The sequence below is a fragment of the Momordica charantia genome, unplaced genomic scaffold, assembly GCF_013281855.1.
Source record: "Momordica charantia cultivar OHB3-1 unplaced genomic scaffold, Mcharantia_2.0 BLBB01000104.1, whole genome shotgun sequence".
NCBI lineage: Eukaryota > Viridiplantae > Streptophyta > Magnoliopsida > Cucurbitales > Cucurbitaceae > Momordica > Momordica charantia.
In genome coordinates, this window is record NW_028275260.1 from 3,297 (window position 1) to 29,231 (window position 25,935).

The 25,935-nt window shown below is 34.9% G+C and overlaps 2 protein-coding genes across 5 annotated transcripts; both read left to right on the forward strand.

The window, feature by feature from the left end:
* Positions 1-3,354: 3,354 nt before the first annotated feature.
* On the forward strand, positions 3,355-5,042 carry LOC148207692 (GEM-like protein 5). Its single transcript, XM_088118340.1, has 3 exons — positions 3,355-3,980; positions 4,233-4,507; positions 4,587-5,042. Exons 1-3 carry the CDS (start codon positions 3,638-3,640, stop codon positions 4,779-4,781), a joined length of 813 nt encoding a protein of 270 aa, XP_087974466.1. The 5' UTR covers positions 3,355-3,637; the 3' UTR covers positions 4,782-5,042.
* A 3,425-nt stretch (positions 5,043-8,467) lies between these two features.
* Positions 8,468-24,697, forward strand: LOC111015205 (uncharacterized). Of its 4 annotated transcripts, none has more exons than XM_022290158.2 (11): positions 8,521-8,668; positions 8,810-8,862; positions 9,429-9,585; positions 9,681-9,855; positions 10,148-10,218; positions 20,412-20,549; positions 20,640-20,731; positions 23,186-23,457; positions 23,590-23,675; positions 23,876-23,977; positions 24,316-24,697. In XM_022290158.2, exons 2-11 carry the CDS (start codon positions 8,834-8,836, stop codon positions 24,475-24,477), a joined length of 1,284 nt encoding a protein of 427 aa, XP_022145850.1. In that variant the 5' UTR covers positions 8,521-8,668; positions 8,810-8,833; the 3' UTR covers positions 24,478-24,697. The 4 variants fall into 4 exon arrangements, with proteins under 4 accessions (XP_022145849.1, XP_022145850.1, XP_087974469.1 ...); XM_022290159.2 differs by lacking the exon at positions 8,810-8,862 and adding an exon at positions 9,251-9,309 and having other exon boundaries at positions 8,541-8,668; XM_022290157.2 differs by lacking the exon at positions 8,810-8,862 and having other exon boundaries at positions 8,468-8,668.
* The last annotated feature ends 1,238 nt before the right edge of the window (positions 24,698-25,935 follow it).

The following is a 25,935-nucleotide window of genomic DNA, read 5'->3' on the forward strand; positions in this document are numbered from 1 at the left end:
TAAACGGGCCTTCGTTTTCTGTTTTTGGTTTTTGAAATGTTTCTAAAATTATTTGTAAATTTAAAAAATTCAATTTTCTGTTTTTCTACTTTATAAGAATATTTTTAAAATTATTTGTAAATCTAAAAAACAAAAAAATAAATAAAAATATATTTCTATTTTTCCAAAATCCTATTTTTATTTCTAAGGCTCAATTTTTTCTTTTTTTTTAACATGTTTTTTTCTAATAAATTTCTTTCTCGCTCTATTTCTTTTTTTTCCCGCCCAAATTTATCCATCTAAAGACATTATTTTTTTTTTCTCTAAAAGTTTCATTCATTGAATGTTTACTATTATAATTCCCTCCCAAATTTTGATCTCTATATATTTCTTTTAGTTTTAACGTATCACTCTCATTTTTCTCTTACTTTTCCGAATTTATGAAAACCTTTTCTAAAGGAGGTTCTTTTCTTTCTCTAGACCGACGACTCGCTTGTTTAATACTATTATTTACCTTCCATCGAAGGAATAGAAAATAGAGGATCTATCAGTCACAAAGCAATAAATGATCCAATAACCGCCCTTCTTCTTTTTTTTTAAGTAAAAAAATAAATTCTTTCTTTTCCATAAGCTCTAATCAAGCATGTAATAGGCCCTGCCATCTCTCGATTGTCTCTATAAAACAATCTGAGAGATAAATACTATGATAGTTTTGTTGCTTTATTATTTCGTTTGTTATTCAATATCTCTTCTTTCTGTATCTAATTTTTTTCTCGTTAAATTTTCTTTTACTATAACTTTTATTTCTCTGTTTATTTATTTATTTTTATAACAAATATATTTCGAAATTTTTTTGTCTATTTTTTCAATATAATTTTTCTTTCTCCTTCTGTTTTTTTTCTTTTTTAACATGTCTTTTGTTCTCAACTTTAACTTTTCTCTCAATAAACTCTCTCTAACTTTTCTTTCTCTAAATTTTTTTCCTCTAAAATGTACTCACTCCTAAAGATTTTCTTTCAAAGATTTTCTTTTATTTCATTGAACTTTTATTTTCATATCTCTAAGGCATGACAAAATTCTCATAGATTTCATTTGCCACTCGAAAAACAGAGAATGAACTTTCCACCATGTCTCGACCCCATCCCCATTCCATTTTTTAAGAAATTAATATATATTTTATTAACTGTTTTACTAAATTAAATATTAAATATTAAATACTTTTTAAAAGTAATTATTTATAGTAGTAAAAATAATTTTGCACCAAATAGATATAAATTATATGTATTTATTACTCTTTTATTTTTTAAATTCTAAAAATAATTAAAATTAATAACTAAACTGATAATTTTTCTTGCAAAGATCACCATCCCTTATTGAGGATTCCTCAACTTGGACTTCGATTCCTGGAATCAGAGAACGATGTGGTGACGATAATTAAAGATTTTGCGAGTACAGTGATGGAAAATGGCATCCCGACTCTACCTTAGAGCATTGTTATATTTACTTTACATATATTTTTCTCTCTCTAATATATATCTTCAACTTTCTAACTTTTTAAAACAAAAGTAAAAAAAAAAATTTAAAAAAGCTATCAAATATGATTTTCTATTTTTTAAAAAAAAAAATAAGAAACAATTATCAAATATACATAATTTTTATTTTTCAAAAACATAAAACTAACAAAAAAACTAAAAAGTAAAAAAGTAAAAAGATAAATCGTTATGCAATAGCCATAAATTTTTTGCAATTATTATTATTATTTTCTTTTTTAAACTCTAGAATTACTTTAACTAAAAAGTAGCAATTTTCCCATAATTATCGAGATGGGTGGCAAGTGGCACGTCATATACACGCCACGTCGTTTAGAATATCTCTATTGCAGTGAAGCTACACGTGCCACGCATTTAATAAATAAAAATTTTAAGAATAAATTTTGATTTTAAAAAATTAAATATCTATGGTGTTTAAAAAATGAGTAAGATGCCTTTTAGGCTTATATTTTAGTAAATTCTTAATCTAATTATATCTTTTAAAATTCTTAAGGTATATCTTTAATGTATTAAATATTTTTTATTTGACTAAAAAATAATTAAATAATATAAAATAAAGATGTATTTATAAAAATATTATTATTTAAAAGTGTCACCAAAGTAAATTTTAGTTAGCCTTCATGTGATCACGTAAATTTGTAATTTATGTCATTTTCTTAAATTTTAAATCTAATAGCCTATATATAAATAGATATTTAGTGCTTATTTTATAATTCTCTCGGAATAAATTATTAAAATTTGTTTTTGATAAAATTATAAAATTATTTTTTATTAATATATTTAGACACAAGATATCTAAATATGTTTTTAAGAAAAATTAAGATATTAATATATTTGTACAAAGAAATACGTGTTATTTGACGCGGCAACCCGTCATCATCCAATTGGACCACCAATCAACAAAATTCATTTTTTTTTCCAAGTGACAAGTTTATGCCCACGTGTACAAATATATTAATAAAATAAAGTTTAAATAATAATTTGGTCTCTACACTTTGAATTTGTATTTTTACTTCCAAAATATTTACTTTTGTCTTTGTATTTTCAACTTCGTTAATTTTAATCATGGTACAATTAACCATGGTACTTTTCAAACACATGTTTAGTTCTTACAATTTTGTAAAGTGATCACCGTTTTTATCTCTGTTTGTAAAAGTTAAATAAATGAGATGGAAATAAAAAAAAGTGAAAGAAAGTAAAACTAAAACGAACAATATATTTATAAAAAAGACATTTTAAAAGTACACTAATCAAAATTAACCAAAGTCGAAATACATACATTGAGATAAAAAGACTATTTAAACCATAAACATGTGTTGACAATTTGACATCCCCTATAAGTTGGGGGCGCCACCATCTTTTTATGAACTAGTTAGAAAAGCGAAGACTATCGAAGTCATCCGACTTAAGATTGCTACCTAAAAAGAAGGTGCACATTGTCAGTTATAGGTAGTGACTATCAATTATTTTAAGTTCTTAACCATACTTTCGTAATATCAAGATCTCTTACTGTGGTATTGGTTCACCTCCTTTCTACTTGAACATTACAGTAAAGAGTAATCTTATCCTCGCCAATATTTAACATTTGACCACTAAAAAGAAGAGATAAAATAAAGACTTTTTTTTTAGAAATTATTAAGTTTTCTAAAAGGCATAGATACAAAAATAAAGAATTTTTGTAAAAATTATTAAGCTGTCAACTTTTAAAAGGTGAGAGTATAAGATTGGGTCATCCTAGTCGACAATTTTTAATACACAAAATTTTTTAATTTTAGAAAAGTAAACAAAGGTACTAAAAAAAATTATAAATAAACCAAATTCGTCATCATTTTCAAACTACGGTCCCCCGTCTGAACCTCGAAGTTTCTCGCATTTCTTCCAGATTTCTCTTATTTCTCTTTCACAACTTCCCTTACAAAAATCCGTCAATCTGAATCCATACTTGTTCTTCACAAAAATTCTATCGAATCCGTCGAATTGAATTTTCCATCTTCTTCGCCGCGAAGCAAACGATTAAACTTCAAACCGCGTAGTTTGGTTTCTCAGATCGCTATAAAAAAAACCCTGCTGATCTTTCACTTCAACAATCTCATCATCAGAAATTCACCATGGCCGCCACATCTGAAGATCCCAAGCCCACCGCCGCCGTCGCCGCCGAATCATCGCAGGCTTCCCCTGCTCCTCCTCCGCCGCCGCCGCCCACGGAGGACGACTCTAAGAAATGGGGCACGCACGTTATGGGACCGCCGGCGGCCCCCTCCGTCCATCCCGATAACCAGAAGGCCGCGTTGTGGAACGCCGCCGAACAGCAGCAGATCCACCACCATCCGTACATCCAGTACTCGCCGGTCGATCACCGGCCGAGCACCAACCCGTTCGAGCCGGTCGTTCATGCCTTCAATTCGTGGAGTAACAAAGCAGAGAACATCGCCCGAAACATTTGGCACAACCGTAAGTCTCTTCTCTTCTCGAATCAAATTAGGGCTCAGTTTTCTAAAGCCTGTTTGTTTGTCAATCCGGATTCTGTTCGTTGTTTTCAGATTACTGAATTAGGATTAAGTGAATATGCGTGTTTACAGATTCTTAAAATTGAGATTCAATTCTGAAATTAGGGCTCAGTTATCTTGTTTTCAGATTTCTGTTTTTAATCACCATAAATTTCCGGTTGAGGATTTTGATTTATGAAACTGAAATTGTGTGCAGTGAGGACTGGGCCGTCGGTGTCGGAGGCGGCGTGGGGGAAATTGAACCTGACGGCGAAGGCTATCACGGAAGGGGGATTCGAGTCTCTGTTTAAGCAGACTTTTGCGACGGAAGTGAACGAGAAGCTGATGAAAAGCTTCGCTTGCTATCTCTCGACGGAGACCGGGCCGGTCGCCGGAACCCTATATCTGTCGACGGCGCGTGTGGCTTTCTGCAGCGACCGTCCCCTGTCCTTCACCGCCCCCTCCGGCCAAGTGTCTTGGAGCTACTACAAGGTAAAATCATGGCTTCAAAATCTTCATTTCGAGTAGAGATTGGGATTATTTGGCTGATCTGGTTGTTGGGTTTGGGCAGGTGATGATTCCATTGGGGCATGTAGCGACGGTGAATCCGGTGACAATGCCGGAAAATCCGTCGGCGAGGTACCTTCAGATCTCCACCGTCGACGGCCATGAGTTTTGGTTCATGGGGTTCGTTAATTTCGAGAAGGCGACGCACCACCTCTTAAACGCCGTCTCCGCCCACAATGCCCCGCCGGTTTCCGCCTGAGCTGACATTTTTTAGCCGTATTTCAGATTCCAGTTTCAGGTTTCCATTACAGTTCTAGTTTATAGAAATAGAAGTTTGTAATATAAATTATTGAGTTTTTTTTTTTTTTTTTTTTTTTTATCTTTCTTTTCTTCTTCGTTTTGTAATGTGAGTTGTTTGTTTTATTTTTATTTTTTACTTTTTACATTATCTAGTCTCTTTTTCACCCGACTGTATTGATATACAATAAATTATTTTTCTTCTTTTAGTACACAGATTAAACTTTTGGTGCCTGATCTAGTTAAGTTAAAGCTTGAAATGGTTAATACATGCACCCTCTCGTGCTTATGCATGTACTTCTGCTCTCGGTTGTACATGTATTTTCGCTCTCGCTACGCCTAGATTGTTGCCGTGTATATCATATTTGAATACATCTCTCTTTTACTCTCGATAATAGGTAACATCTATGAACTCCAACACCACCTCCAACAGAATTCAGACGAAGACGAAGAACACCTATGATAGACCCTCAATTAATTATAAATAACTATTAAATGCATTTTAAAATTCTAACGTGAAGAGATCAAAACTATGTAATAAATATATCGGAATCGTTAACTGCTGAATTCGAACCAGAATCAACATTCAACAAAACAAGAGGAAACTTATTATTAAAGGAATGCGAATCAGGAAGAAAATCACTGTTAATCGATTTGAAGGAGGCAACGATGCACAAAGAAGAAACATAGAATTAACGCAAGGAAGACAAAAATTCGAATCGAAAAGAAGTCGTCGGAGAACGTGATTTTGATTTGGGGTGCCGAGGGTACGAGGGGAATTAAATGATGTGAGATTGGTCGGAGGCATTCAATCTGTTGGAGACGGGAGTGTCGAAGGAAGGAGAGAGCAGCAGCCAGAGGAGGAAAACAAAAAATTGATTTTCGTATTTTCCAATGAAGTGGAAGGGCAATTGGTGTCCTTTTACATTCTTGCTGTCTAAGCCAAGAATAGAAAAATTAAAAGGTACGGGAGAAATATAGCACTCGTTTCGTAACGTTCATGTATCTTTATTTTTAAATAAGCAAAATATATTGTATGATTTCAACCTCTCATAATTCAAAGTTGATAAAATAATTTTTTTATTTATGTTTTGAAATAAATTGAAAATGGGAACAACAAAGCAGAAACTAGTTTTGATTATTTCCAAAATTTCTATAGAATTGTGAGAATGTTCCCAAAAAATGAGAAACAAGAAACAAAGTTAGTTAAAAAATATTTAGATTTCTTAATAAAATTGAAAACAAGAAACGGGAATGTTACCAAACGAGTGACCCCAAATAAGGTAACTTCTCCAGATTTTCATAAATCAATGATAATATTTAGGGTCACTTTAAGATATAACAAATAATAATAATAACAATAATAAGTAATAATAATAGTTAATTACAAATATAGTGACGCATTTTCCAAATATAACAAAAAAAAAAACAGAAATACAGATTACTGTATATCAAATATACTAGTCATGCAGCGTTTAATATATTTTATATTAAATATATTAATTATATGCTTTGTATTAGGTATATCAATTATATTAGTAATACATGTAGAATGTATCAATAAAAAACCTATCGTTATTTAGACTAATATCTTCAAATCTATCAATGTTATACCATATTACTCATATATTTAATATGACTTTTATACCCTATATAATTATACTAGCGATATTACTTTCATATTAGGTATATAAATTATATCACTGATTTATATAACTTAAATTATATTACTGACCAGGGCAAAATCAAAATTAAAAAAAAAAAACAAAACAAAACAAAAATCTAATTTCTAAAATTTCGCTTTATCTTTACAAAAATCAATAAGTTGTTGTAATATTTACAAATACTGCTAATATTTTTGTTATCCATATTAAAAGTATCCTATTTTGAATGATGAATACTCATCTTACTTTATAACAATTAAAAACTTTAGATAAAATCGAATTTTTATTCTTTTGGACCCTTTCAAAATAGGATTAAGTTGATGTATAACATCTAAAATATATTTTAAAATGACATTGGTAGGGCTGTATGAAATGATACTGTAACATTGAAAGACAAAATCAAAAATTTTTATGGTAACCAATTATCTAAAATATTAAAATTTTATAAGTCTTTTTTACCATTAGTTACCGGTGACATGAGCTTCACTCAGCAGTTAAGGCAATTTTACTCTTTTCCTAAAGGTTGGAAGTTCAATTTCATCGTGGATTTATTGTACTAAAGAAAAAAAAAACTTATTGCAAGGTCACTTACTCAAGTAAACGTGCTTAGCTCAACTAATTAAGGTATATATTATTGACCAAAAGATCAAAAATTAAAATCTCTACACCACATATTTTTTAACTAAAAAAAAGAAAGGTAAATTGCTCGAGATATTAGTTGAGATGTACTAAATATTAAGGTTCCTGTATCGAAAAGATTAAGAGACCTAATAAAACATGGTTTATAATAAAATACTTGAGTCACTTTTCTCATTGTCAATTGATTTTGAGATAAAACTCCCATGAATATTGACATGATATCATGGCTCAATAAACTCAAATGAAAATTTAGTTTAAAAAAGAGATTCAACCGAGATTAGTGAGATTAAAAGAACCACCATCTTGAAGGACATGTTAATGATCCCACGTCGAAAAGATCAAGAGATCTAAGACTATGTGGTAATAAATGTTTGATCAAACATACATTTGGCCTCTCTCCTTTCACCAAAGTAACGATTTAGTTACAATTAAGTCTCTATCGTTAAATATTAGGTTAAATTTAATAGAATTATAACATGATATCAATTTTGGGTTGATTTAATATCGGGTATAAATCGTTATTACGGTGAAAGTGTATTATCCATCCACTTATAGACAAATCTTATTTTTAGTATGGGAACTTTCATTTATTTGTTTAATTTTGATTTTCTAATTTAAAGTTCCTATTTTAATCATGCGACATTTTGGTCTATACAATTATTTTACCACTTTTTTTACGCATATTTTACCACTTAATATCCACTCCTCCAATACCTCATGTCATTCATTTATGTTGTGGCAAATACCTATACACACTTAGGAAGTAATATTTTCCATGTGTTAAAGTTAAAATAAAGCCAGACTAAAATAATTATTTTCTTAAAGTTTAAGAAATAAAATAAACGTTGTGAAAATTTAGGCCAATCATATTCGAGTTTCGAATCTCCACTGGCACGTTGAACTAAAAAAATAGTATGGTTAAAACACTATTTTGATGTGTACTTTGAGTTTTTGTTTATTTTGGTTATTGTATTATCAAAATATTAATTTTGATTCATGTATTTTCGAACGTGGTCCATTTTAGTTCACGTACTTTTAAAATATTTGTTTTTGGTCATATTATTTTAAAAAGTGATAACTTTGATTATATACATAAATTTTACCCGTAACACAAATCTTTTAATATAAAGTAATGGTTACCGTTCAAGAAATATATCGAGTAACGTTGCATTGAAATTATAAAAGAAAAAAGAGATTAAAAATAAAATTAATGGGCTAAACTATTCAATTATTCAAAGTATTTAACAGTACATCAAACTAAAATCCAAGAGTTTAATCGAAGAACATTTAAATTAATGTGGAGGAAAGGAAAGATTATGCTTAAAAGTTGAAAATTATTGTGGAAATTGGCATTTATTTACGAATAATATTGTCTCTCCGGTCGGGGGTTGGGGAAATATTTGGGGGCAAACGGAGCATGGTTCTGTTGAGCGAATATGAAGAATAGTGGCAATAACAGTCTCGGCGGTGAAGATCCACACAGAAAAGAGAATACAATCTCAACTCTCGATTCCAGATTCAATCAGACCCTCAGAAATGTACAAGGGTACCAATCTCAATTCCCAATAATTCTTCTTTCCAAATCTCTCAATCCTTTGCTTGTATTTTCGTTGGATTTGAAATCCCACTCCCAATTCTAATAATGGATCGTTTTTCCGGATGTCATTTTTCACTCTTAATCGGCTAGCTCAATAAATTCCTGACTCTCGTCATGGGCGTCGGTTCCAGTTCCACAATTGTGTAAGCTTTTGATCCTCAGAGCCTCTGTTAGATAGATTGTTGAGGAAATTTTCGTGGGTTCTGTAGATCTTGATGTATGAGCTACGGCTTAGATGCGATCTGGGTTCGATGCCGTTTTACATTTGGCTTATGGGAAATGTGTGGGAGCTCAGTAGTTGGAAATTTATGTTGCTAGTTACTTTTTTAGGTTCTAATGCCAGTTTGCTAGAAAATATATTGGGGGATTTTAATCTTGGAACTGTGGCAGACTGCCCAAGTCTTTGGATTTTGATTGTTGAGTGACAGAAGTTTGATAATTATCTTGTAACTTTGTAAGTGCTTCAATTCCTTAAAACTTACCTGGTGGAGGCTACCCTGTTAAAAATTTAATTAATTTTTTTTTTGTTAGATGCTTTGCTTTTAAAGCTTTCACAGTCGGTAGATGTCACTAATTGATCCCATGGTTAGGTAACTGTAGAAACACTTGCTTTTCTTTTGACATCATATGCTATGAGCCTGAGCTTTTGATTCTGTTTTTATATTTTCTTATCATATTCTTAATCATACATCTAGAATCTCTGATGCAGGATGCTTAAAGGCCGCAGTATTCCTGGTAAAGTATTGCTGACTAGAAGAGCAGATTCACTCGAGTCCTCAAGCGTATCACAAAAATCATTAAATTATTCAAGGAGCTTCTCGGATCACGAGACTGGTACAAGTGATCGCACTGCCAAATTTGTGGAGGTGATTATGGTTTGAAAATTTTCAAATTATTTTGGTTACAACCTCTATTTTGGATGACAAGGCACATTATAGTGAAACTCTCTCTTTCAATATAGGAAGATGTCCAGATTAAAAATAATAATACTATTGTTAGTAAGTCAAAATCATTAACCTCTATTCCTGAGGATGTTGCTAAAGAAATCCAAAAGCCAATAATGGGTGCTAGAGCAACAGATTCTGCAAGGGTCATGAAGTTCACAAAGCTGCTCTCGGGGCCAACAATCATATTAGGTATGTATATTTATAGTTTTAAATAATCTTCATCATCTTGAAGGCTTTTTGTTATTACGTGTCATTCTCTTGGATTGGGATCCCTTCTTAGAGGCTGGTCCCTTTTGTCCAGCTTGTTTTTTTGTATACCTCTTGTATATTCTTTCATTTTATCTCAATAAAATCTCATTTTCTTATAAATAAAAGAGAAAAAAAGGTAATAACCAACTCTAAGAAGTAGAATTTTGTTTCTGATCCGTTTTGCTGCAAAAAACATGGATGTAAATTCTCTCCTTTTTATTTGACTATGTAGACAAGTTGCGCGAGCTAGCTTGGAGTGGCATTCCGCCATATATGCGCCCAAATATATGGAGGCTTCTTCTGGTAAGTTGGATAGATACTGATTTTGACTTCTTAATTTCTGATTGCGTGATAAAAAAGCAGGATTTCTTCTTCCTCCCTTTTTGTTTAGAGAACTTATTGAACTTAGGTTTATCGAAGATTTTGATTGATGAAACATTCTCAAGTAATGGTGCTACTGCTAACTGTTAATATTTATATACGTGTGTCTGAAATGGGAACTGCTAATGGTATATTATTCACATGATTTCTAACTTCAGAGTTCTATCGTGGTAACATTGACAATTTTTAGAGATTTTTGAGCTAACACTGAAGTCGTGTTTGAAAAATAATTTCTAACAACAGGTTTCATATGGAAGTGAGTAGAAAATTGGAGCAAAATTATCATTTATTTTCTTTGTTGTTTTCTGAATTAACTATTTATATAAAATCATTAATTGTATGTTTAAGTAGAAATTGATTTCAATGTGTTATAATTCTTAATTGATACGTAGAAGATGTAAATGAATATAGAAGAATAAATGATATCTTTCTAAATAATTTTAAAAGTTAGTTTGCAAAACGATTTTTGAAACAAAATTTGGAAAATACATCTAAACAACTCCTTAATGTTTATTTGTCCTTTTCTTTTCTTCTTTGCTTCTTTTAATTTTCTTTTGAAAGGATGAAGTTGCTGTTTTTTATTTGCACTTTCTGATTGCTTAAAAAAACTTTCTGATAGCTTAAAAAATATGTTGTTTGTTTGTTTTTTTTCCAGGGAAACTAAACTTTACACTGAATTTGGGAAAAGTTACAACCATCCTTTACATTGTAACAACATCCCATTAGGAGTAAAATACACACACCCAGGGCTAGAAAGAGAATGGATAAAACGTAGAATTCGCATCCTAACAACATTAAGAAAACCCTAATGCAAAACAGAATGGACGACATCCATGAACCGAGAAAAGAAATAAGAAACAAAACTTTCATTCCCAAAGAGCTCCTTTCCATTAAAAGTGGTCCTTTTGATCATAAATCCCCAAAAAGAACTTTAAACTCAAAACCAAAGGCTCATGCCAGGATGTGTTTGGTGTTGGGAAATGCTCGCGTACGACTGAGTTTCCTAGCATGTGTGGCCGAGGGTCTGCATGCCAGAGGGTAGGGGCTCGTGCCTAGACCATAACTCTCTCGTCAAATCTAACCATGGCCCTTCATTGGGTGGGGGAGGGGAGTAGGACCTTGGGTTAAACTCAAGGTAGACTTGGTTCAACAGTGCTTACGTGGCTGTTTGGTATTGAGTTACGTAGACTTGGTGGACCTTGAGTTAAATTTGAGTTTTCGAAACTTAAATAGTTTTGTATCTCATTTTACAATGGTTTCAATAAAAATAAGAAAAGAAAGAATGATTCAACATATTTTTAGGAAAACCCCGAAGCTGTGCATGCAAGAACAACACGTAAAAACATGTAAAAAGAGACTGAAAAATGAACATATTCTGTTTTACTTGAAGTCCCCAAGAACACTTTAAAACCAAGCAAGGACCTTTTAAGAATCACTTTTACACCCTAATGAGTTTTTATCAATCTTACTCTTATCATAATTACCTCAGAAATAAGATTTTCCAACTCTCTACTTCATTTTGAATTTTTTCCCTTTTGGCATATTTCTTTTTCTTACTACTCGTCACTGGAGTGAGAGACTCTAATCTAGGAGAATACTCCATAGCGAGTGTTTCATTTGCTCATTAAGATCCAAAACCTCCAAATTCAAAATTATAGATGACACTCTCAAACTTGCCTCGCCTTACCTTAACAATTGGTTTTAACCTCTCAGGGGATAAGACTGTAAGTGCTAGTTGATGTTGCATTCATTGTTATTGAAGAAATACTCTTCAGGGAAGATAATGATATGGAGCCATGAAATAATGAATTGGGAAAAAATTATTCTTATATTGTTGTTAACATATATCTGGGAATTGACATTCACCTTGTTAACCTCTCTTCCCTGGTTGAGGTCATCTTTGTGGAACATATGCCTTTATCTACTCAATATGTTTTGAAATTACATGGAAAAATGAATCTAGTTGACTTTGATGCCAATTTTGCGATATGTTGAGAAGAACTATAGGACCAACAATATTAAGGTGCTGCCAGTTTAAACTTTGACTGAGTTTTAATGAGGCTGAATGAATGGCTGAGTTTGGATGTTTTCTTGAAAGGATGACACCATTTATTTCATGGAATTGAATGCAGAGGAATAAGAGTTTTTATTATCTTATTGTATTATTTCTGTGAAAAGAGGAAATCCAGTATATATGAACATGATTAGGGGTGAAAGAAACCCCTAAAGAATCAATTACTTTAACCAAATAAAATTATGGTGGATCAGAGTTTAATTAATATCAGAGTGAATGAATAGGATGTGGGGTGGTTATATGGGATAGTTTGAATGCGTTGGAAGGATGTATAGTTTTTTAAAATTAGGAGGTTATAAATAATGTGGGTTAGGAGATACGAAGGGTAGGCAAATATTGGGTTTAAGAATCGTGGGAGAGGGATAGTTTGCCTAAGGAAGTCATCAACCTTTTATGTTTTTCTTTAACAGTTATACAAAGAACTTTATATTTTCTTACTCTTCTACTTCAATTTTTGGTTACTCACATATTGGTATTACCACAACGATTATGGCCGTGGAAGACAAGTGCATAAAGCAAGATTGGATAGTTTGAAGGCCAAAATTGAAGTTACTGAAATTTCTCAAGACAAGAAATAAAAAAGATGGTAGTCATTACACAACATTCATCTGGGAAGAGAAAAAGTAGACCGTGCTCATAAAGTTGGAGCAACTTCAGAGAAAGATGCTAGAATTGAAGTATCACACAGCCCCAATTGGCCAGATTACTGAGGAAGAAAACTTAATGAAGGTGAATTTGTGCCAAACTATGGGCTTTAGTATGCAAGTTACTTGCGAGGGGAAGAAATCCAAACACCATTTGGTGATGAAGCTAGGCCTGGTCATAAGGGTTTTGAAATTGAGGTCATGAGGTGAAGCAGCCACATGTAGCCCATCAACAACCAGTACTGAAATAGGAACGATCAAAGTATGGGAGGATTATTTTTTGGCTGAATATTTCTATGCAAGTTTGAGTGACATGAACATGAAAAGATACAAAATTTGGTAGATGGTGATAACTGGGTTGGGTTGAAGTTGAAATCTGTAGATTAGGGGTGGATTATTGTGGATTGGGTTTTGGTACCTACCAATCCATTCGAATCTTGTTGTATGATTGAGAACTTGGATGATTAGGAGTTAGAACATTCGTGGCATGGTCAGGGATCACTGCCAGAAGGATTAGGAGCATGTAGGGAGACCAATCAAGAAGATTTATAAAAACAACCAGATGAGGATCTTAAAGCTTGAAGTTCTGTTTTGATGCTGCAACAGGGTTTGGGTTTTTCCTTCTTGGTGAGATGGCTTTGCTGCTTGATAATAGCAGTATTAGGATTCAGAGTCACAGCTAGACTTTGGCCATTAGGGCATGACTTGAATTGGGAGATATGAGATGGCCTCTTATTCTTTTCATTGAAAAGCCATCACTTAGGCATAAACCATCCTTGCATGCATTTACAAGAATGTAACATGCAAGATATCCATGTAGCACAATCAGAAAATGGCCCAACTCGACCTACATTTCAGTCCCATTTTCATGTTCATATCATTACCTAGTAGAGTTGCCCACCAATTTTTGTGTTTTTGTTCACTCATTTGCAAAGTAATTTTAAATGTGCCCAAGCCTCGAAAGATGTGCTGGTGTGGGTTTTTGGTTGAAGCCGATCATTACCAAATAACTGCTAAGTATCTGGATGAAGACCACTTCTTATGGGCTTCTAGTTTCAGCATATTGGGAGTTCATTTAATTGTTATTAAGGTTGGCATTTGGGTGGGATTCGCACTGTTAAGTTTTGGGGAAAAAGAAGTTAAGTGGAAATTGGAATTGTTGGCATGTTGAGCAGATGATGATTTTTGGGACAATGGGCCGTGTCAGCCATTAGGGACTAGTGAGTTGCGAGTTAGTATGTGGGATCACTGGGATGGTTCTATGAAAAAATGGAGTTTGTTGGAGAAAATTTAGTTTATTTAAGTGAGGAGATTACAGTTAATGTGGGCTTAGGAGATTACGAGGTAGATACATGTTTGGGTAGAGAATTTAGGAAAGGAATAGCCCTATCAAAAGGCCATCAACCTATGTATTTTTCTCTCAAGAGGTATAAAAGAAGTCCATATTCTCATAACTTTCTACTACAATTTTTTGGTCTATGTATTTTGTTAGTTCATTGTATTTTTCTTACTTGTGCTGTTGATGCGTGCACATCATTATAACTATCATGCTCACCTTCGGTGATAATGCAGCGATGTTCTGATATATGGCATTTACTTTAAGGTGCTTTTTCTCCATTTTTTTCTGTCCTTTATTTTTTTTTTCTGATAAGAAACACTTCACTGATGGTGATAGAGAACAGGAACTCAAAAACAGCCTTAAGGCCAAGGAGACAAGGTGTTCCATCACCTAAAATTTAGAATTTAAACAGAATACCTCCAATTTAGGTAAATCAAAGAGGATTTGTTAGGATCCCAAATACAAGAACCTAACAAGAACACTATATTGCAATACAAAAGAGTAATTAAAATACCGATAGCCTTTTGAGAGGGCTATCTCTCTCCCAAGAACTCTTTCAAGTTCCTCGCACAAAACTATTCTCTAAGATATCCTCCATCTCTCCCTACCACCCTTATTTATAACAACTCTCTTAACTAATTACCATTCTAATTACCATACTACCCCTCTATACTAACAAACTAATATTCCTCTATACACCTAATAGGACTCTCACATTACTCCGCCCTTTAAAGATACCTTGTCCTCAAGGTGTGTAAAACAAAATGGCTTTTAACACCACAAAACTAGAAGTTTGGCTAAATAGCAACTAATAAAAACCCTAGATTCTGACTCCTTCCTGAGGGCATCCGACGATGTGCGACTAGGTGGGGCAGTGGCGGCGACGGTCTGTGGCACGACCAACGATGGCGGCAATGGTGTGTTGACGTCGAATGGTGGCAGCGGGCGGCAGATGGTGGCGGCGGCAGACGACGAAGGAGGCACTGGTGGCGGGTGATGGCGGTCGGCGATCAGCGGCGGGCGGCGGCGGAGTAGGTTGGGAGGTCTGCTGCTTAGGGGGAAAAATGGTGAAGTGGCCGCTAGAGTTAGTTTAGATTTTAGGTTTAAAAATCAAGGACATCCTAGCCCAAAGCCCATCTTGTATTTCTATCTTTGATAAGTCTCGGGCCTCAACCATTTTATCCAATACCGGCCCATTCCCCTTAGCACCTTCCAATTTCAGCCCATTCCCTTTAGCATATTTGTCTACAGAACAAATAGGGCACCCCACCTATGCAGCCTTTCTTTTCTCCTTCAGTGTTTTGGAAGGGGAAAATGATATAGATAACCTAAAAAAGTTTTTAGTTTGCTCAATTGACCTCAATCATAAAAATTGACTCAACTGACCCAATTTTAACTTTTCTGACATTTCAGAGAGTATGTAATTACGAATATACCCTCGAATTAATTAAACTACAATGAATCTGGCATGGAATCACGTAGGTTGGTGTAATTAAAACCATGGGCGACACTTGATTCATGGCCATGAATTTATTAAAGTACCACCAACTTATTAATTTCCCACCAAATTTTTGTATTATCATTAAATATATACCCACACATTCGCACAGATTGCAAAAAATAAAAGTATGTTTCAGTTCTTATTGTCCTCATGCACATCTTTCACCTTTTTTTGAAGAACTTCCATACCTTTTCCAACATTTTTCACCTTAAAGGAAGTCAATTTTCCAATGTTTCAGTCCTTATGGTCAAACCGGGACCATGAAAACCTAGTCCATTGTTAGCTTGACCATGGCCATGAAAATAACCTAGCCCATTGTTAGTTTGACCATGGCCGTGAAAAATAGTACCACGACCGTGGTGTTCATGAAAGACAACTGATGAGCAAGGTTTGACCGTGGTTAAATTGTTTGTTTTATCATGGCCTTGAAAGTTAAGACCACAGCCGTGAATTAGATGTACTTTACGTTCTGTCCAAATTCATGGTCGGCCATGGTCGTGGCCTTGAAATTCGACAGAATCAATATCCTCGTTCAATTTGCACGAGGATTGAAATTCGACAGAATAAAATTCACGCTCGTACCACGAGCATTGACTTACGTAACTTTTGACCCACAAAAATACTCATAAAATTTCAGAAATTTCATTCACTCCAACTACATACATCATATTCTAGACGAATCGAAAACAATATTATGAACCAATAAAAAACTAACCTCGTTCAAGATGTCAAAGATGAAAAATTGACTTCCTTTAAGGTATTCAAGATGTGAAAAATGTTGGAAAAGGTATGGAAGTTCTTCAAAAAAAGGTGAAAGATGTGCATGAGGACAATAAGGACTGAAATATACTTTTATTTTTTGCAATCTGTGCGAATGTGTGGGTATATATTTAATGATAATACAAAAATTTGGTGGGAAATTAATAAGTTGGTGGTACTTTAATAAATTCATGGCCATGAATCAAGTGTCGCCCATGGTTTTAATTACACCAACCTACGTGATTCCATGCCAGATTCGTTGTAGTTTAATTAATTCGAGGGTATATTCGTAATTACATACTCTCTGAAATGTCAGAAAAGTTAAAATTGGGTCAGTTGAGTCAATTTTTATAATTGAGGTCAATTGAGCAAACTAAAAACTTTTTTAGGTTATCTATGTCATTTTCCCGTTTTGGAATGTAAGCGACGGTGCCACCATTCCTGTAACTCCATCCACACCCCCCGACCACTCCTGCATTAGCTGGCAACGCCTTCCAACAGTCCCGTTTCTCTGTTTTCTTTTATTTTCGTCATGATTTTCCACTCTCCCCGAGCTTCACCGGTACTAAAACCCCTTCCCCTTCGGCTTTTTGCTTCTTGCTATAGAAGCAACAAGGGCCGGCTTCCCTTCGGGCATCCAACCTCCGTCCCCATTCTCTCGTGCCCTATCTTTGATTTGCGCCCTATCTTTGATTTTCGTCGTCGATCTCGCATCCGAGCCTTCCTTCCCGACATTCGTTCTCTCTTCTTTTTCTGCCTCTTCATCAAAAAACTCCTCATCAAAAAACTCCTGTGCAAATCAGATTCATCCATCTTCGGACTCGTACCCTTCCTTCTTGGACATTTGATTTCTTCTTCATTCTTACTTCTGCAGCATCTTCTTTGTCGTTGCCTTCTTCCTTTCCTCCATAGCTTCTTCATACTCCTTTGTGGATAGTTTTTATTCTCTGTTCTCGAGGCATCCTTGTACAACGACATTCCCAAACCTTGATTGATTTTCCATCGAACTCCAATCCACACTCTTGGGTCTGATCGCCGTCTTCCAGCAACCTTTCGTCCCTGCTTCCAAATGCTCTTTCGGATGCTCCTTGCTTCTTCCTTCCTCGATCTCTCTTTTTCCTCTCTAATTGTAAACCTTTCTTGCATTTTTTTTTTGCATTTCTTTCATTACTCGACGCATAATCTTCCCTCATTTCTATAAACATTTCCTTTAACTTCATCGTGGTCTTGAATGGGAGATCCATGGTCAGGATGAACTTGCTCTGATACCAATTTGTTAGGATCTCAAATACAAGAACCTAACAAGAGCACTATATTGCAGTACAAAAGAGTAATTACAATACCGATAGCCTTTCGAGAGGGCTATCTCTCTCCCAAGAACTCTCTCAAGTTCCTCGCACAAAACTATTCTCCAAGATATCCTCCACCTCTCCCTACCACCCTATTTATAACAACTCTCCTAACTAATTACCATTCTAATTACCATACTACCCCTTCATACTAACAAACTAATATTCCTCTATACCTCTAATAGGACTCTCAAAGATGCATTAGTACCCTAAAAAATAACTGTGGAGGGCCCTTCAGTTTGAGGCTGCATAAAGCACAATATAAAAAAAATTATGAAAAGGCTGATTGGTATTTATTTAGATAATAATCCCAGGGGGAGGTTACAAAGCGAATTCAACACACAGTACAAAATATCTGTTGGCTAATTCGAAGGGCCAATTGGCTCTTCCTACCCTTACAACACTTGCACTTATATTCCTTCTAATCCCCCTACACAACCTGTTCTTACCTACTCATATTTTGAATCCCACCCTTAAGTAACTACTTGTGTTACGATACTACATGACTAACTTGTAGAAGTTTTTTTTTTTTTCTTTTTGAAAGAAACAATTTCATTGATGTATGAAATTACAAAAGTCCTAGAAGGGGATTACATGAAGTGCTTCCAATTGGCTAAAAGGAAAGTGTAGCTATAGTGATGAAACAATGGATTGCATTTACAACAAGTAATAACTAGGAAGACTATAGCCTCAAAAAATCTATTAAATGTGAGAGAAATATTGTTGAAGGTGCTCTGATTTCGTTCTCTCCATAAGATCCAAAAGAATTCTAGAATGAAGTTCAGCCAAAGAAGTTTCTTTTCCTTTCTAAATGGGTGACCTGAAAGGGTAGCTTCTAGGAGGAGTGGTGGATTCATTGGTAAGACAGTGGACCATCCAAAGGTGCTTAGGATGTAGTTCCAAAAATCGCCTACATATTGGCAATTTACAGATAGGTGTTATTGTGTCTCTAGGTTGGATTGGCAGATCACACATCATTGGGGAGAGAGAGCCATGTAAGGCATCCTTCTTTGGAGCTTATCACAGGTGTTGACGGCCTGGTCTCCCAAAGAAAAATTTTCATCTTTTTTTGGACAAGAGTACTTCCAAATGCCTTCATAGAGTCTTGGCGTGGGATCCAGATCTGGATGAGTGAGGTCTTTGATAAGAGATCTGGATAAAAAGATGCCATTTGTTTCCAGTTTCCACAACAGAATATCAGTCTCCGTAGTCAATTATATAGTAGAGAGCTTATGTGAGAGAGCTGCCCATTCCACAATTTCTGCATCCTTTAGGTTCCTCCTTAAGCTCAAATTCCAGCATCTGTTTTCTGCTGACCAAAGGTCTCGAATGGAAGCCTCTTTTTTCATGGATAAGGCAAAGAGGAGAGGTGAATGCTGTTCGAGAGGTTCATTGATCAACCAGGAACAGTCAAAAATGGAGTATTGCTGCCATTACCAATTTTATATGCCAATCGATCGAAAACCAGCTTCTGTGTTTTGAGAATCGCTTTCCAAGGGCCTTTTCCAGATGGGAGAGTAGTTGTTATAGGTTTAAAGGACCATGATGAACGACCATACCTTGCTTCAATCACCCTATGCCAAAGTCGACCTCTCTTTAGGGTACCTCCACATCCATTTTGCAAGAAGGGCCTTGTTTTTCTGTTTCATGTTGGTAAGGCTCAATCCCCCCTCGAGAAGCGGCTGTTGTGTGATGTCCCTTTTGACCAAGTGTAAACCGGGGGTTCCCTTATTATCTTTCCAGAGAAAGCTTCTAAAGAGGCTATCTAAAGTGTTTACTACTTTTGAGGGCATAGGGAAAAGTGCAAGGTAGTAGGTAGGGAGGTTTGAATAAGTGTGTGCCTACCACCTTTTGAGATGAAAGAATTATTCCTGGAGTGCAATCTTTTCTTCACTTGTAGAAGGTACATTCCTTTTTTGCCCTCCCTGGAGTACACTTTCATGATTGGTGGTCTAACAAAGGCCTGTATATCTTCTGAACATTCTCTAATTATTTATATCATAAGAGAGTTCCCGAAGCATTTTACCCTAAGATTCTAGCTTTACCTTTTCACCAGCATTCAAAAAGAATGTCAAGGAACCAACCGCTTATATTTTCGGGATACACAACTGAATATAAGCCATCCCCTGGAGAAAGGGCAGCTAGGACACATGTTAGGGGAATAACCCAGGATTTTCTTTTGAACTCTTTCAAAAACTGTTATAAGCCATTGAACAGATAAAGCATTTTGTAACTTTGGGGTTATTTTTGTGTCCATGAAATTATTAACTTATTATAAGTGAACATTATTTACCAGATTCCTTGCAATTTACAACTGTGATAGTTATCTAGCTTGCTTAGAAGGAAAATTACACAAAGATTTGCCTAGCTTGAACTTTGATTAACTTTGGACTTGTCTGATAGAATCCTTTAGTTGCTTGTCCAAAATTTAAATATGCACTGACAACAGGGCTATGCACCACCTAATTCAGATAGAAAGGAGGGAGTTCTACGAAGAAAGAGGCTTGAGTATCTTGACAGTGTTGCACAGTTCTATGACATTCCTGATACTGAACGTTCTGACGATGAAATAAACATGCTCCGCCAGGTAATGATTACCATGTTAGTGCTGAAGTTGATAATTCAATTCTCTAGTTCTACCACACAGTCCTTGAAAATTGCTTTCCTTTCTCGCTAGATTGCTGTTGATTGTCCTAGAACTGTACCTGATGTTGTTTTCTTTCAACAAGCACAAGTTCAGAAATCCTTGGAGCGTATTCTCTATACTTGGTGAGATATTATCCTTGCCTTGCATTGTCAGTATTAGTATTTTTCGTGACAGGTGATAGTGACTAATACCTATGTAAGTTATTATTGTTATTTTTTATATTCTTTAATTAATAGGATGTTGAGTGGAATCTTTTTCAGAACCAGGTTGTTGTATAGGAAAGTTTATTTATTTTGAGAATGTAACTAATTTTTATTGATGTCGTGCAGTTACATATGAAGGATCAATCTAGTTATTTATTTGTATACAAAGTATCAATTTTCCTATTAGGAGGTTAGGAAAATCTCCTCAAGCTATTGAGAGGAACCAAGGAAATATATTGATAATGAAAGAAATACAAAATGATAACTACCAAGTAATTTAAGGAATTTGGTCCCGAGTATTCTTACTCAAGTCTAAACCACACTAAACAATTGCCTACCTCAATCCTTTCCCGACCCTATTTATAACAAATTTCCAACTTCCCTAACTAATTACTAATATACCTTTAATACACTAATAATATTTCTAGTTCTATCCTAATAGCATTTCCTATCCGATATAATTACATAATGGTTTAGATAGGGACGCCATTGGAACAAAACTTAGCTTTTATTGATGTGGTCAAAAGTTACATACTGATATTTTGGACCTCATGGTGATATACGGAACACCCTGCGGAGCACTAAAACTCAGCCATCTCAAAAAATTCATCCACTCTCATTCCTTTTCATTGAGTATTTCGTAGTTCCTCTCTGACCTAATTCCCTGGTCTACAACTTTTACTTCATTGATTCATAAATTTTTTTGCCTGCCTTCTGAGCCTTTGACCGCATTACGGCTGGTGAATACTGTCTTTTGCTGAAAAAGCTCTTTCTTCTTTGGACATGTGTTCCATATGGCTGTGTATCCTCTTGGTAAGAAACCATATATACACAAAAGAAAAATATAAAAGGCCAAAGCAACCTAGAGGCCGGGGTAGAGGAAACCCCACAAAATAAAGCTATCAAATACCCATACCCTATCAGTCCCTGAATTAACCTCTACAGCTCTTGAGTGACATCTAGTCATATGCAACCTAGAGGCCGGGGTCTCCTTGTTTCTTATTCCCTTGAAGCTACAATCTTTCTTCTCTAATTTCCCTTAAGAATGACAAAGAAGTTGGTAGAATGTAGAAGTAAGGCACCCCTCTAATCCACTTTGTCCATCATGCTCCATAAAGAGAACAGCATCAAGAAATTATCAATGTCCGAGATAGTTGTCTTTCTCAAGGTCAAAGTTAGCAAGGCATCCCTCTTTCTTCTTTTTCCTCCGCTCATCCACAAGCTTGTTGGCTATGACAATGAGATCCAAGATCTGACGAAGGCAGATTGAAAATCATTGATAGTGTGAGGCGAACATTTTTTGATCTTTCAGCAAAATCATGGTACAGTAGTAAGGCTAATCATCCTATAATCCTTGGTGGTCACATTAATGACAACCTTTTGAAAAAATTATCAGGACAACGCCAATAAAGTGTGGACTTTTGTATTTGGTATCACTATTCCCAAGTCCACAAGTTTATAAGGAAGAAAAACTTCTGCTTTCCCAAGAAATGGGTTATCCGAAATGACATGCAAAAAGAAAAGAAGAGAAAACAACTTTTAAGTTTTAAGAAACACTTACTTAAATACGTTTGTGCTGAATTTTTGTTCCAGAAAGCATAGAGCTATTTTACAAACAATCCTAAAGCATTATTTTCAAAGTTAAAGACTATTTTGAGAACTCAACATTTGAAATAATTGAGTTAGGACAGTTGTTCAGTGTCATTTCTAAACTACACCTTAATAACGCACCTCTTATCCCTGGCACCAAGGCCACATAAATTTCAACTGAGAACTTTCATGAGGCACCACAATTCTCGTTTTTATCTTTTGAATTTCTTATCATAATTCACTGAAGTATTAAAATTTATATGTTTCATTCTTGATGTTAAAATAAATGGTATATTGTATTATAATATTGATCACACTATGTTCTACAAATTGATCAAAAAGTAATAGAAAGCTATGTTTTAAAATTTATTTTTGTCATTCACTCGTTTGTAATGGGAATGAAATTTTGGCTAATTAAAATCAGATGATAACAAATGAATAATAGTTCCGTAGTTCCATAGTTGGAAAGTTGTGAGTTTGTTAAGAATTAAAATTAAATAGGTTTTAAAAGTTTACCAAATGGGAAATATGAAAATATATTTTCTTCACATTTAAAAAAGAAATATTTCATTCTGGTCAGCCAAACATCACTTTATGTTTTCTTTCTTGAGAAATCCAGGTCTCAAATGGAGTCATTGTTATTTATTGGGTAAAATATTCTTAGTTATTCTACAAGTAGACATGACCAAGATGTGGAGCATTGCACGACACAGTTATTATGTGTATAATGATCCTGGCAGAGATCAGTATTGCATCTCATTTACATAATTGGTTTCAACCCAGGGCCATTCGGCATCCTGCAAGTGGATACGTCCAGGGAATAAATGATCTTGCTACTCCATTTTTAGTCGTCTTCTTGTCAGAATACTTGGAAGGTGGTGTTGAGAAATGGTCTATCTCTGATCTATCTCCTGAAAAGATCACAAACATCGAGGCAGATTGCTACTGGTGTCTATCGAAATTACTTGATGGTATGCAAGATCATTACACGTTTGCGCAACCGGGAATTCAGAGGCTTGTATTTAAGTTGAAGGAACTCGTTAGGAGGATTGATGGTAATCTCTCTTTCTGTCACTCTTTTGTAGAAGCCACCTGTTTGAATTTCCTACAATTCATCTTCCCGACAGCTTAGAGCATTTGAATAAGCCATTTATTAACCAATCACTTATGTTCCTTAATTCTGCCAGAACCTGTTTCAAGACACATGGAGGAGCAAGGTCTGGAATTTCTTCAATTCGCTTTTCGGTGGTTCAACTGTCTTCTGATACGTGAGGTCTGCCAAGACATTTGAATATATACTGCTGTAGTTTCCTTTCTGTTATTTCTGTTCGGTAGAGATTTAAACCATATTACATTCTGTAATCAATAGAGCCCATCAGTCCACTAGGAGGGTAAAAACAGCCAATAGTATCAAATACTTTGTGCCTTGCCAGTTATAAATGCAATGTTAATGATTTTGTTTTGTTGCATCAGATTCCTTTCCATCTTGTCACCCGGTTATGGGATACCTATCTTGCTGAAGGGGATTCGTTGCCAGATTTCCTTGTCTACATATTTGCCAGTTTTCTTTTGACAGTAAGGACATCAAACTTTTTATGATAGATTTTTTTCCCTGGCAGCGATATATGTAGTGAATTTCTTTGGTTCGATGAATGTATTTTCATGTGACATGTTAAGACTCAAAAAAGAACCTCTGTTTTGATACTATTTCTTGGAAGGAAAGTGTTATAAATGGTTTCTTTCAATGGCTTACATTATTGAAGCGTCACTCAAGGTTCTGAGGTTTCTGAGTGAACTCTTCAACGGATGAAATGAAGGGCAATATCATATTTAGCTGCTTGACTTGTTTCTGTTCAAAAATTTCAGTCTAGATGTTGTGTCTGCTATAATATTGGGTTTTCCTTTGTTTTCAGTGGTCTGATGAGCTACAGAAACTTGATTTCCAAGAACTGGTGATGTTTCTCCAGCATGTTCCAACTCAAAATTGGAGCCATCAAGAGCTTGAGATGGTGCTTTCAAGAGCATACATGTGGCACAGTATGTTCAACAAGTCTCCCAGACACCTTGTTAGCTGAATGGCATTCACACTTTGAAGGTTGCCAAAATTTGTTTTCCTTTTTCTTCATTTTTCCTTTTTCTTCATCTTTCTTGAATGGGGTTTCTGCTGCTCTGCTTGTGTAAGGAAACGATTCAAATGTTCTGGCATGTATCATTCCTTGTACCGGTTGTATTTTCTGAGCAATTATTTGTAGATGTACTGTATTTTGAAGGAGTAAAGTGCATTTTTTTTGGTTAGATCTAACTCTGGGCTAATGAAGTTCTTATCCTCATCCTAGGGGTGTATACGAGTTGGGTTGAGTCAGGTTAGAGGGTTCTCCTATCCGATGGAATTAGATCAAGTAGACAACCCAACCCTATTTTTGAGTTGGGTTGGATTGGGTCATCGGATTATACGTGGATCGGGTGGCTAAACGCTATAAAACATTGACACGATAAATAAGGAGAAATATCTGTGTCGGACATGGGTACATCTGGACATGCTCCAGATATGTGTCCGACATGTAATTTGAAGTGTCCGATTATTTATTTATTTATTTTAATTTCAAACACTTGGGACACGCCAAGAAAATGTTGTTTCCTTGGCCCAATTTTGGAAGCCAGCTGAAATCTAAAAAATTTAAACTTAAAATAATTTGAAAGTACTATTTTTTTGGGCTAGACTCCTCTCTCTTTTCACTCAGACCCACTCTTCTGTACATGTGAGTTAAATTAAATAAGTTATATTCTTACTTTCTTTTCTTTTCCCTGATTTTATATTAATTAAACTATAGTAGAATATGATTTTTTTAATAAGAAACAAAGAGAATGCATTCAAATCAAAAGAGTCCAAAAAGACGAGAACAACCTAAAGGCGGAGGGTAGAGAGAACCCTCCCCAAAGAGAACTATACAATCGCATTCTTCCAATCCTATGAAATAAAAAAAAGACGGTAGTTTCACCAAGAAGTTGTATGCTTTGTATTCACACAAAAAGAATCTAAAGGGATAGATTTGTCCTAAAAAAGTCTACTATTTCTCTCTTTCCAAAGATACCAAAGAAGAGCCCTCGCTGCACAGTGCTAGGACCGCAGCTTTCGCCACCCCACCAAATCCTTTCGCTATGAAGTCATCTATATGTTTAGGGAGACAGAAGGAAAAATCCAAAAGAGAAGCCATATAGTTCCAAGCCCGAGTGGCAAAATAAGAGTGGATGAAAATATGATCCATCGAATCTGAATTTATTAGGTAGAGACCACAAACCGAAGGGGAGAGCGTCCAATGGGGGAGCTTTCTTTGTATTCTCTCGGCTGTGTTTGTGCTCCTATAAAAGAGAGTCCATAGGAAAAATTTCACCTTTTTTGGAACCCTAAAATTCCAAATCATAGAAGCTGTGGTCGTGTTCAATTTAGGGAAGGGAGTCGTCAAAGCTATAAAAGCTGATTTCGTTGTGAAACAGCCTTTACTATCTGCCTTCTACCATAAACGATCCCTGCC